Genomic DNA, 14,064 nt, shown 5'->3' on the forward strand with positions numbered 1-14,064 from the left:
GTGTGTGTGTGTGTGTGTGTGTGTGTGTGTGTGTGCCAGCACTCCCCACTGAGCGGTAACTGCAGTTAAATGTTGAAGCCATCTGTCTGGTCTGAGATAGTGAGAGGATGGGTCACGGTACAAATACCTCCTACTACAGAGGCAGAGCTCATTATTCAGGTCTGCAATTGGGTTTTGTTTTTTGTTTTTCAAAGACACACAGAGTGAGATTTACTTATTCTTTGAGACATACTGTGTATTACATGTTTTATCAAACAGGAAAGAACAGATTGAAAGCGCAGTTTGGCTGTCATCTGAGGGGCAGCTTTTATCAAATCAGTCAAATACACTTCTTTCCTTCAGTACTACACGTTTAAGTTATATTAAGAATGGGTTAATTGCTACTGGAACTCAGTTTGCAAGGGTCAATTTTGCATGGAAATTGGTGCAAATGTACGCTGGAAGGAATTAAGGAAGAAATGTGGTGGAAAAAAGAAAATGTCTTTATTCTGGAGTAATTTACACTGATTTAGTTAAAAACAATTTGAATATTTATAATAGGTAGATATGACTGACTGGGCAGCTGCTGCACTGTGGGAGAGTAAATGCTCCTGTGAAATTTACAATTTTTATGGGAAGTTCTATAATGTTGCCTTTTCTTTCTCTCTGTTTTTGTTTGCCCCCTTCTCTTTCTCTCTCTCTCTCTCTCTCTCTCTCTCTCTCTCTCTCTCTCTCTCTCTCTCTCTCTCTCTCTCTGTAGGCGGTGCTGCAGAGTGTGGCGGCAAATTCCTCTCAGAAGGTCTTGTCTTTTACCACCACCACTTTAGAAGATATTCTCAAGTCTTTCTCGGACATCAGCGTCATCCGTGTGGCCAGTGGCTACCTGCTGATGGTGAGAAATTGAAATTTATTAAATTAATTTTGAAACTGTTTCATGCAACCAAAGTCTAGGACTTTATTGAACGAGACGAAAGTAGATGTATAGATAGATAGATAGATAGATAGATAGATAGATAGATAGATAGATAGATAGATAGATAGATAGATAGATAGATAGATAGATAGATAGATGGATAGATAGATTCCAACAAAATTGGAAATTATAGTGTTATAAGCAGCAAAATATCAGTCACACAGTACAGCATATAAATATAAATTAAATACTAGGATACAATATTCTTTATACAATATACATGAAATAATAATAGGATAAAATGCAAGAACAAATATTTGAATATATACAAGTTGAGAATACAAAAATGTTTCACTGCTTAACTAGTAATGATAAATATGTAGATAAACCTATTGTGCAAGTTGTACTTAGTGCAGTATTGTGATGTCTCAGAGTCTTATCTAGCACCCAAGTGTTATAACGTTTCTATTATAAGTAGAGCAGGGAAGATATTTCATGTTTGACTTACACACACAACAGGTTAATTGATGAATGGATTGTTTGCTGTTTGTATCCAGCTGGCCTATGCGTGTTTGACAATGCTACGGTGGGACTGTGCCAAGTCTCAGGGGGCTGTGGGGCTGGCGGGTGTCCTCCTGGTGACACTGTCTGTGGCAGCTGGCCTGGGTCTCTGCTCTCTCCTGGGCATCTCCTTCAATGCGGCCACCACACAGGTAACGCATACATGCCACTGCCGTGTATAGCGAAATGAACAAAAAACAATAAGAAAACATGTCTGTCATTGTCATCCTCTGACTATTTGACTGCTCCGCACAGGTGCTACCCTTCTTAGCTCTGGGTGTTGGAGTGGATGACGTCTTCCTTCTTGCTCATGCCTTCAGTGAGACCGGACAGAATAAGAGGATCCCATTCGAGGTGAGGCAAACATCCACATTGTTCCTCACTCCTCTGTTGACTTATCTTATCCATAGAGGAATGTGTGAAAGCCTGTCTGTGCCTGTGATGTAGCATCAAAAACTATGTGCCACACACTCAACCCGCTTATATAATCAATGCTCCATATTAAATCTGTTGCGGTCTATATTAGATCATGACCCAAAATATTCATTATGAGCAGAATTAAAAAACTGGAAGAAAGCAAGTTTACAAAGATGTAAATTAAGTATTTCTGCAACCTGTGTGTGTCTGTGTGTGTGTGTGTTTTGTAGAGCGGGATAACTTTTCATCTCCGGTGGGGTGGGGGGGGTACACAGGCATGTATTTGCTTGTTTTTTGTTTTTCCCTCCTCCCCTCCCTTTCTAGCCCTTGTCGCTATGCCTCCCTCATCCCCCAACTTCCTTTTGTGGCTGAGTTGAAAAATAAACAGAGCTGAACCTGAGCTCTCCTGTCTGAAAAACACACACACCGATACACACACAGATGCACACACCTGCAAACACTCCCTGTGTGGTCCTGCACGTCCTCAAATCTTCAAACAATTGCCGCCAAATCTTCCGAGGGTCTGGCATGCTCATCATTAACTGATAAAAAAAAAAAAATCAGCAGTAATGATTGCAATAAGAAGGGATTCGTGTAGAGAGACAGCGTGTATTGTATTTTTTTCAGCTTTTATCTTTTATATTCAAACAGAAGTAGACAGGCCCAGGTGGATTATTTAAGAGTGCTTCAGGGCTGAAACGTTGCAATCACTGTCAGTCATATCAGTATTACGATAATTGTACATAATCTCAAGTATTGTACATTTGCCTTAGGCTACATTCTGATCAAAAGTGTTGACTTGCATTGCTTTCTCTTTCATCTACCTCTCTCTGTGTCTCTGTCAGGACCGGACGGGGGAGTGTCTGAAGAGGACAGGGGCCAGCGTGGCTCTAACTTCCATCAGTAACGTCACAGCATTCTTCATGGCAGCCCTCATCCCCATCCCGGCACTCAGAGCCTTTTCTCTACAGGTATGCCCGGTTGTGTTTGCGTGTCGGTTTGTGTGTGTGTGTGTGTGTGTGTGTGTGGAGGAGGAAGAGAATGTGTGTTGTAAAATCCATCCAACCCTCTCCCTCCATCTTTGAGACTGTTTAGTGGTGGGCCCGGTGTCTGTCCAGATTGTGGCGGAGGTCCATGTAACTGAATCTCTCTGTATGTGTGTGTATGTGTGTGTGTGTGCATACGTGTGTGTGTGTGTATGTCTACGTCCATATCCTCCTGCTCATTTGCGAGTGTAGTAGTTGTACTATCTGTGTGGGAGGTTTGAAAAGCAATAGTCTAGCTGTGTGTATGTACATGTGTGTGTGCGTGCGTGTGTTTGTGTGTGTTAAAAGGTGGGGGGGGATCCAGAGGGGACCTGACTTCTCTAACATCTGTGAGTAATTAAAGACATCACCAGAACAGTAAAAACTGGAACAAAAAGAGAGGTCTGTTAGTCTGACCAAATCCTCCAATAATCACTGAATTGTTATTAATAATTAATAATTGTATTAATTGTTAATTCATACAAACGCTCACTCACAAACAACAATACACACTGTAAGGAGAAGACAATAATTTGATGGCGCCTGTATGAAGAGTCTTCACAGCGGTATATGAAATAGAAGGATAGAGCAAGAAAAAAACTTTATAAACTATAAAATATATAAGGGTTGCACAAAAGAGATTTGACAGACATATTAGCTTGGTGGTTGGGTCAATGTTGGACTTATAGTATTGGGACATCACCAACAGGGGTTTTCACTTAAATTGTCAAAGCTTTTGTGAAATGCTATACACTTTTCTTAAACCAGGTTATGCCTTTTTTTCACATCAGATTTGCTTCTGCCTCTTTGGCCTATGCACAGCGTGTGGTGTAACGCTGTGCATGATCATTTATTATGTTTGTAAAGTAGGTGTGAAGTAGGTACACTTTTTTGGGGGAAAGCTGTAGCCTTATGAAAAAGAATCGGCGCCAGTGTGACCGGCACGATATATTACACTGGGGAAAGTTAAATAGGATTTGTCCCTTACTAATTACCAGACTGCAGAGAAGTATGAAGCAAAACCTAAACATGTCATCACCTTCTGGGGGAAACGTTAAAAGCTTGCAACGTTTGTCAGATTCCAGCAAATGCAAAAGCATATACTGTAAGCACTGTATGCACTACCCCCTGTTCTTCTTACTCTCACACATACACACACACACACACACACACACACACACACACTCACAGGCACACACAGAGGGCTGCAAGATGTCACCACAGTGAGTACAATATTAACATGTGTGGATAGATGGCTTTAGTACAGCGAGTCTGTCAAACATGATCCATTTACCCCATGGGTCTAATCCCTGCAGCCTCGTTTTATGCACACAAATAAGCACACTTGGAGAAAGGCACACACACACACAAACACACACACACACACACACATGCATAACACACACATAGCATGCATACTTTACACTTGGTTTTGGTGTTTTTGTGACTGGTGGAGGGCAGACTTGCAGCGAGTCATACTGATACCCATCTTTATTACGGAATACACACACACACACACACACACACACACACACACACACAAATCACAACCGCAATCAGTAGTACTCATCTCTCCGCCTCGTAAAGCTGTGTGTTAGTTTGTGCATCTCTTTATCAGCATTAAGCACCTTCTGTGGTCAACACCTCCATTTATCACTTTCTTTCTTTCTCTCTTTCCTCCTCCTTTATCCTTTGTCTCGTATTTGCTTCCATTCATCAATATGAACAAGAAACAAAACAGGAATCTTGTCCAGATAACAACACAAAAACACACATAGGAACACACACAATCATGCGCCGATGACAGATGATTAATCTCCTCCCTCTGGGTTAAGCTAGCAGTATTGTGTGTGTGTGTGTGTGTGTGTGTGTCTGTGTGTGTAATTGTCTGTGGAGTCACACTGTATCTGTCTGGATGTTGGTGGACCACCTGAGTAATGAGTCCTTGTTCTACTCTACTTGCAGATGCTTTTTCTCTCTTGTTCTCTTACATTATTTATCTCTCTTGTTGACTGAGTTGTGAGCTGAGGAATGAGGGAGTGTGTGTGTGCGTGTGTGTGTCTGTGTGTCTGTGTGCCTGTGGTGTTAAGGTGTGGTTTAAGTAGGAGGCTGTGCTGTTTTTTAAGCTGTCAGTAGATGTGTGTGTGTGTGTGTGTGTGTGTGTGTGTGTGTGTGTGTGTTTGTGTGTGTGTGTGTGTGTGTGCATTTTTTGTGTGAGTGTGTGAGGAGTGTGTGTTGTCTGTACAGCCACAGCGCCTGCTCATCACCTCAGGCCCCGCGGGCCTCTGGCTCCTTGGGTGGTCTGGCACACACACAGGATTGTGTGTGTGTGTTAGCGTGTGTGTGTGTGTGTGTGTGTGTGGTGCTCTGGCAACTACGCAAGATCCAGAATGTACTCTGGGCAGGGCCCCAACCTAACCCCAACCCCCACCCTCTGCTCCAGTGCACCACCTTCAAATACTTAACCACAACACTGCACTGGCTTCTATTACACATGCACACACACATACACACAAGCTTAGCTTTTTCTCTGCACACTCAGTGTTTTTGTCTTGAAAAGAATTGAAAATGTGTTGAAAGACAATTTTTTCCTTGACGGGAGCTTATTCAGACTGTAATGTCAAGGTATATTTAAAGCTTCCCAGTGTGTGTGTTAAGTGACAATCTTTCTTTGAGGCCGGAGACGTCTTCACAATCATTTTGCAATTTGGAACCGGAGATGCAGGAATATTCAATAGGAAATAAGTGTTATTACACTCAATTACATTTTTACTTTAGGGCTTTGTCTGTTTTTTTTTTTTACATTTTTGAAACCCCAGTGGTTTAAAACTTTTGTGTCAACTATTCCATCACTTCTCAACTCAAAATAAACAGATAAAATCAACTTTTCCCATAATATAACCTAATGTTTCCTGTGTTTCTTGCAGGCCGCGGTGGTGGTGGTGTTTAACTTTGCCATGGTGTTGCTTATCTTCCCCGCCATCCTCAGCATGGACCTCTACCGACGAGAAGACAGACGTTTTGACATTTTCTGCTGCTTCTACAGGTGTGTGTGCGCGCACACACATACACACATGCAGTTATTTCATTTCTGATGAAGGTTATTGCTCACCTGTTCATTAATTCTTCCTTTTATGTTTTCCTCTGATCTGACGATGAATAACTTTAAAACCCTGTTATCTCTGAGATATCTTCACCTTAATCCCTCTTAGTCACAACCTAATTACTGCTTAAGTTGTCTGTTTTGTGTCTGGAAGCTGATTGACTGTCTGTTTATCTCTCACAGTCTTTATTAAACCGAACCAGTCTGCTTGCCAGTCTGGACATGCTTGTTCGCCGAGCTATCATACAGATGTGCACACACACTATTGAATTCCCTCATTGGGTCTCAGCTCTATATTACATGCTGTTAGCAAAGAGAAAGATAAGATTCATAATAACAATAATAACATGGGCTGATACAAGATTTTTAACATATGCATTTTTCCATACTTGTTTAGAATTCCATAACCTTGAAAGTTGACAGAAACCTTTTCACAAAATCTTATATGTCCATAAAATATGATTCCAGAATCTCCACTGTTTATCCCTCCGTCTATTTTCTTTCCCAGCAGGCCATAGTCTGACACTGTCTTTATCTCTTCAGCCCGTGTGCCAATCGTGTGATCCAGATTGAGCCTCATGCGTACCTGGATGGGGCGGACGGAAGTCGCTACAGCCCTCCACCTTCCTATCGCACCCCTCCACCCTCTTATCAAACGCCTCCCCCGAGCTACAGCAGCCCCCCTCCTTCCTACAGCAGCCATGGCTTTGCCCAACAGACCCAAATCACCATGCAGTCCACGGTGCAGCTGAGGACAGAGTATGACCCCCGGACTCAAGCCTTCTACACCACGGCTGAGCCCAGATCTCAGATCTCTGTTCAGCCCATGAACCCAGCTCCAACTAGGAGCAACCCTAACAACGACTATTACAGCAGCAACACAAGCGGTAGCAGGAGCAGCAGCAGCAATCATGGCAATCTCAACAACAACAACAGTGGGAGCCGAAGCAATGGGGGATCTCGGGGTTCTGCCACCTTCTCCCATCACCATCCTGCACCTCCTCCTGCTGCCCCGACTTCAAGTGCTGGCTCGGTTCCTCAGTGTGATGCGGTCTCATCGACTGGCCAGGGCCAGGAAAACAACAGCTCCACACGGGACCTGTTGTCCCAGTACGGAGAAGGCTCGCTGGGCCTCCGCTGCCTCGAGCCTCCCTGCTCCCGCTGGACCTTGTCCTCTTTTGCTGAAAGACACTATGCTCCCTTCCTTCTGCAACCCATCACCAAGGTGAGTTTCTGCAAAAGAAGAGATGTAGAGAAAGGGAAGTAAAAACTCATTGTGGTGATAATTTGAAAAGAGAGGGTTAGTCACTAGAGCAAATAGCTGGAGGAAATCTGGGGTGGAGGTTGTGGTCATGTCTTATCTGAGTCACACACTTAACACACACACACTGTCTGACCTCAGTCCAGTGGGTGGCCACTTGTCTAAAAGCCTTCCGGAACTGAAATCATCCAGTACCCTGTACTTGACATTATTAAAAAAATCTTGGTCTTTTCATCACTCAGATGTCAGATTGTATTCCATATTGCCAAATTGCACTCCTCTGATGCCTTAATCCAAAAGTCTCCTTATTGCTGAAAGACCTGAAGAAAAAACTGTCCTGCCATATCTCTGTGAAGAGAATTGATCGCTAAAGCTCCACTTTTGTCCTTTTGTTTCCAGGTGGTTGTGATCGTGCTGTTCCTCTGCCTGCTGGGAGTCAGTCTATACGGGACCACCCAGGTGAGGGATGGCCTGGAGCTGACAGACATCGTGCCCAGAGACACCAGCGAGTACGACTTCATCGGTGCCCAGTTCAAGTTCTTCTCCTTCTACAACATGTACGTGGTGACGCAGCGGGCTGATTACGCCCAGAAACAGCCTCTGCTGCACCAGCTCCACCAAAGGTTCCATACTATTCGCTACGTGCTGAAGGAGGACAACGGACAGCTGCCGCGCATGTGGCTTAACTACTTTCGGGACTGGCTGCAAGGTAAATTTCAGCTTGATGTATTGGAATTATCATCCCAACCAGACCAAAAGTGGATTGGGTCCCACCAAGAAAAACACTTTCCTTAGATCCGATGTATTAGTATGATTCATACTCTGTGTTAGATCACTTACATTTTACCCTAATACTGATGTTCCAGATGATTTTGTTATGAATGCGTCATTTAACATCACTGTTCAAGATACCCTAGGCATGGGAATAATTTACTTTCTCATGAAATCCTTTTGTGATCCTAATTTTCTTCTGTGTTTTGACATGAATCTGCAAGAAACAAGATGTTGGGCAGGAGTTCAGATGTAGGTGGGATTGCAAAATGGACACTGACAGTAGCCTGATTAAAATCACTTGTGTCACCCATAAGTGGGGTTGATGGAGGAAGACGAAGTGGTGGGCCATATTTTTATACTAGGCCTCAGACAACTTATACAATGTTAGAACCACCTCACAGTAGTGCTGCTCCTGCTAGTTTTGTATTTTTTTGGTTAAAATCTATTTCTCAAATATTTGAAATATTTGGCATACATAATAAGCACCTAAAATCATACATTTAGTTTTATGGGGCCTTGAATTCATTTTGTATGATGGCAGGATTCACTTTTGGATGGGTTGCTGGTTGTATACTCAGCACTGATAGCTCCCACGAATTGTAAAGTGCAACTAAACCAGAATATTATCTTTCATATATCAACCCAAATCTGGAAATGGGTGATTTTCAGTGAGGAAACACGCTCACTGACTTGCCCGGAGCGATAAAACACATTGTGTGAGACTGTGTGTGAGCCGGCTGGGAACCACACAGAGAGTGTGTGGGTGAGAGAGAGAGAGAGAGAGAACTGTGTCTGATATTGCGCTCTGCAATGGTGGGACAAATTGGAGCCAGACAGGCCAAGGAACGAGACCCAAAACAACATGTCCCACAGACGGACCACAGCATGGGTCTTGGAGGGGGGGGGGGGAGCCGAGAGGAGGGGAGTGATACACATATGGATTTAAAAGAGTATTACAGAAAAGGAGACATATGTTACTGATATATTCCCTAATGATGGCTTTGAAGCAAAAGCAGCAGATTGTAGGCTTTTGAAGTCTTCTTTGGTGGTTGAGAATTGAACTGAGTTATCATATTAAATCAATCAGGCTTATTATATAGTTAGGTTGCAGTTAGGTTGCAGTGTTGTGTTATATTATCTTGTACCGTGCTGAGTTATGTGTTGTGTTTTCTTTTGAACTCTGCTTTGTGAGTGTGTTTTGCAGAGCAAGAATGAAGATAACAGGGCATGAAACCTTTTCAAACATCCGCATCTAACCAATGGGTCTTGTTGTGGTTGCCTGCAGGTCTCCAGCAGGCTTTTGACAAGGATTGGGAGGCCGGCCGCATCACCCTCAACAGCTACAAGAATGGCTCTGATGATGGCGTCCTGGCATACAAGCTTTTGGTGCAGACGGGACGCAGGGACAAGGCCATCAACTTTAACCTGGTATGTTCAGATGAGAGAAACTGTACACACACGACTGTATTACATGTATACATCTGAGGATAGACTTGAGAGAGATACTGACCCAAGTTTCAAAGCAGTTTTGTCATTTTGTATGTACAGTACATAAATCTACATATGTATGTACTGTACATATATATCATATCTACGTAGTACATATATCTGTTGACTGTGTTATGTCATGTGTGATTAGGGTTGGAAGAGCCACACCGGGCTTAAAAACCTGTCTCTCGATCTGTATTTACCTCATTTTCCCTGTGTCTGTGCCCATTTTCTCTCTGCAATGACTTTTTTTAAGTGTGTGTGTGTGTGTGATTGAGTAGTGCCACTTCACTTTGCTTTGTTGGTGAATCCACAGTAAATAGCATGAAAAGTTGGAAGGCTGAAAGAAATCGATGCACAACTGAGAAACTCATGCAGGCACCAATGGGTCTATAGTAATATGTCACATGACTTTTTGGGTAAAAAAATCACCCAGATTTCATCACACCTGTACACAATGCTGTATACAACAGGGGTAAAATCTTAATCTTCTGACAAGCTCCAGTTGTTGTCCAGCTGTGGAAGTGTTTGACATCCAACAATGACACAAGTCAAGCTAATGAGCAGCAGGTCTCAGATGGAGTTGCTCATCCTCCGCTAGGCATTGCACGCTGTTTTTGAGTTTAGTGCCATCATCAAAAAAAAAAACATACATGGATACATGGTGGCATTCTTTGGCAGAAAACAGAAGCTAAGGCACTGGAGGGGAATAAAATAAAAAATCATGGCCAGGATTTCTGAAAACTCCAAACAAGCCGGGTTATTTTTTTAACATTGAGATAATAATACACAAAGCTCTGCTGTGTTCTCTGTTTATTTATATTTACGATTTGCGTGTGAGTCTGTGTTTAAGTCATGTACATCCACAAAAAGCCCCCCTACTCTTAGCTGTTTCTTTTTTGTCTTTTTATCTTACCCATTGAGCTTCATTGCAACAGCCTACTGCTTTTCCCAACCCTTTGACTAGCCTGCAGGAAGCAGAGGCAGGCCTGGTGTGCGGCCCTGTGACATTACTTCCTGTGCCTGTGAGGGAAGTGTATTTGCCAGGGCTTCCCGTGACAGCTTAAAGACATACAGTTGTTGTGTATCCCGCTGTTAAATTCAATCCAGATCCTCTGGAATCCGACTCTCTTTCTTGCCCCCTCTTTCTCTCTCTCTCTCTGCAACTCTCCTTCACAAAATCATGCTCGCACTACCACTCTTGCTCTTTCTCTCTCTCTGTCCCTCCCTCCCTTTCCCTCTCTCAGCCCTCCACTGCTGTGTCCTCTTTCAATGAGGGGAGCTGAAACACGTGGTTTCTTTGAGGCCGCTCTGTGTGTGCGCATTTGTATATTTTGAGTGTGTGTTCTGCTTTTTTTCTGTTACGGCAGTAGCTGTTTTTGTGTCTCAAAACGAGGACCAGATCTTTTTCAACCCTGGCAAATTGCAAAGCTAGATGTTTTATTTTGATACGCCACTCCATGGATCTGTGCAGAGGTGTTCTGGCTTTGATCTGCTGCAGCAAACATGTCCCTCTATACTGGGCGACCATTCATTCCTCATGGCATTGTGTGTGAGCATGTGTGTGTGTGTGGTTTGAAAATAAGGCAATAGAAAGATACTGCTTTGAACAGTGACACAGAAGGAGGTGGGTATGAAGGGAAGGAGGAGGTGGAAAGTTTAAAAGTGTTCAGGGAGGCCATGCTAATGTTATCAAGAGTTCTTTTCTTCCCAGGGGCTTGGTCGGTCTTTGGCGCCGGGCATTCTGGGTACCCGTAGGGGTCAGAAGAAGCAAGTGTGAGCAACATTTGTACAGATGTTGTGTTATTTTTATAGCTCTACTCCATTTGCTAGGTGGCATTTCCTTTAGTGTTAACAACCAGGTTAACTGCACACAGACGCGCTCAGGGACTCAAGCCAATTTTTTTATTGTTACGCTAACTCAAGCAATTTTTCTCTTCTCACCCCCCATCACAAAAAAAAAAAAACTACTCCTTTCCTCATCCACCTAACCCCATGAGTCCAGCTTCACCCCCAAAACTCTCCCTGCCTCAGAAGCGGAAATTTATAGTTCCTTGAAGAGAGAGCGGAGTGCAGTAATGGTTTAACCTCTCAGGAGGAGGTAGCAATGCTAGGCTACACTCCTCTGGTTCCACATGGGAGGGCGAAAGTAATGGCTCTGAGTAAACCAGCCATTCTTGTCTTCCTACTGACCACAGTCGCCACAGCAAATGACACCAACTGAAACAGCCTGGGAACTGTCTGCAACCAGACAGACACACTGTGTGGGTTTGGTCTTCATTACACCCCCGACCGGCCCCGTCAGACACCGCCTACCAAGAGCCTGGGTCTTTCCCAGGTTTCTTCCTAAAAGGAGTTTTTCCTCGCCACTGTAGTAGTTTTGTGAGGATGTACTGCATGGCTTTAAGCTAAAGCTAACGTCAACATGCTCACATTGTAAGCAGCAATTATGCGTACCATGTTCATTATTTTATATGTTGCTGATCAGCAATATGTCAGAAATTATATTTTTTGCAGGCATTTTGTTACAAACCAAAGGATAGGGCACATATTTTGACCTGTGTGTGTGTGTGTGTGTGTGTGTGTGTGTGTGTGTGTGTGTGTGTTGGTCTGTGTGTGTGTGTGTTTGTATGTGTGTGTGTGTACATACATAAATCATACACATACACATGCACATACACACACATACACAGAAGGACACTCAAAAGGATCACTAAGATCATTAAAATTAATTATTAGGGGGACATGAATGTCTTTACCAACATCATTAAAAACTAAAAAAGTCAACCTCATGGCACTAGAGGAAAGGTCAGGTGATCACCAAAGTTGTTAGGATTTTTCCTCTGACCACCATTAATGTTCGAACCAATTCCAGGGCAGTCCATCACATAGCTGTTGCATAATATTCAATTTGGACCAAAATGGTGGACCGACCCACTGACAAACCATTTCACTCAGCTGTTCAGGAGTCAAAATCATAATACTGTAACAATGCAAAATTAGAGCTTGTTTCATACAACAAATATCAATATACTGGTATATCTCTCAGTGTTAGAATTAAGACTTGGTAGTACACTAATCTTCGACAGCTGCTTCTTGACAAAAAAGCTCTAAAGGCTTCCTTCAAAAATCTATTCAGAGTGGTCAGGACATTGGCCCTGAGGTTGGCCAGCCAATATCTACTGTATGTAAAGGGAGAAGCTGATTCAACACTTTCCATGTTTTAATGTGGCATCATAATTCTGGGAAGCCGTGATGAGAAGTACGGGAATTTTCAGAAAGACGACCAGTGTTTGACTTGTTGATTTTTCTTTGGTTGGAAAGAGAGAGGGATTTGAGTCCTATTTTGAAAGCTGCTCCATTCTCTTGCGCTCATGCATGTGTATAAGTAAGCATTTCTGTGGTCAGTTCACCTGTAGAATGTGGCGGTTAAACATGTCCTATTTCCACAATAACATTTGTGTGTCCAATTTATACTTAACAGCCACAAATATGATTTTCCTATGCAAGCACAACATTTTTTTAAACCTTATTTGCATATTATTAATTGTCTAATTATTACATTTTTGGCTCAGCCCAATGTAAATGTGAAGGACCTAATTTAATTTAGATGCATGAATGTGTCTGAATGTTTCAAGAGAACACGATGAAACACAATTAAGGAATCATATGATAATGATAATATTTATGGTACCATCACTAATTCATCTCCTTTGTGGATTTTGTAGCTGACTCGTCAGAGGCTTGTGGATGCAGATGGGATCATCAACCCTGGGGCTTTCTACATCTACCTTACCGCCTGGGTCAGCAATGATCCCGTGGCGTACGCCGCCTCGCAGGCCAACATTCGCCCGCACCCTCCTGAGTGGCTTCATGACCGTACTGACTCCATGCCTGAAACACGCCTCAGCAGTAAGTCAGCATGCCCACAAAATATGCTAAAAGTGGCAGGAAGTCTTAGAGTGTAATGTAATGATGCACAAGGAAGGAAATGTCAATGATTACATTTGCTCCAACAAATGAAGCTAATTTAAAATATCCTCTACACGGTACATATGAACATTTTTTGGGGGGGCTCATTGGACTTGGCTGCATGTGATCAGTGTTTACCTCTTGTGGTTTGAGGTATTGCTCCTTGTCTGCCTCTTAGCATCAAGTGAGGTTGTAGATTTTACTGTAGCAATGCGGTGTGTGTGTGTGTGTGTGTGTTTGTGTATGTTCCAGCTCAGGTTGCAAGGCTCAGGACCAATACACAGCTAACTGTGGTTCTTCTAATGGTGCCTGTGGTGAATGCTATAATCCTGGCTACTATGGGGCCTGAGCATTACACACACACACACACACACACACACACACACACACACTATTATTAAAACTCAGTGAACCCAAACACTACGCACACACTGTTCTCATTTCCCTGCCACACACACAGACTGTAACTCACATGAAAAGGTATCGTCATGAGGAGAGGAGAAGGAGAGGTTTGAGTAGGATGCACAATTGGATAACAAGCAGGATGTCCTTTACGGGGGGGGGGGGGGGG

The 14,064-nt window shown here is 43.1% G+C and overlaps 1 protein-coding gene across 1 annotated transcript in view; it reads left to right on the forward strand.

Moving 5' to 3' along the window:
• ptch1 (patched 1) overlaps positions 1 to 14,064 on the forward strand; it is a 51,062-nt gene that overhangs the window by 24,569 nt on the left and 12,429 nt on the right. Inside the window, exons 9-17 of the mRNA XM_034872208.1 lie at positions 740 to 871; positions 1,450 to 1,605; positions 1,709 to 1,807; positions 2,716 to 2,841; positions 5,823 to 5,941; positions 6,542 to 7,223; positions 7,659 to 7,968; positions 9,319 to 9,461; positions 13,250 to 13,433. Coding sequence (XP_034728099.1) covers positions 740 to 871; positions 1,450 to 1,605; positions 1,709 to 1,807; positions 2,716 to 2,841; positions 5,823 to 5,941; positions 6,542 to 7,223; positions 7,659 to 7,968; positions 9,319 to 9,461; positions 13,250 to 13,433 — 1,951 coding nt within the window. The remainder of the gene's footprint in view (positions 1 to 739; positions 872 to 1,449; positions 1,606 to 1,708; positions 1,808 to 2,715; positions 2,842 to 5,822; positions 5,942 to 6,541; positions 7,224 to 7,658; positions 7,969 to 9,318; positions 9,462 to 13,249; positions 13,434 to 14,064) is intronic.

This window comes from Etheostoma cragini, chromosome 5 (assembly GCF_013103735.1).
Source record: "Etheostoma cragini isolate CJK2018 chromosome 5, CSU_Ecrag_1.0, whole genome shotgun sequence".
In the NCBI taxonomy this organism is placed as follows: Eukaryota; Metazoa; Chordata; class Actinopteri; order Perciformes; family Percidae; genus Etheostoma; species Etheostoma cragini.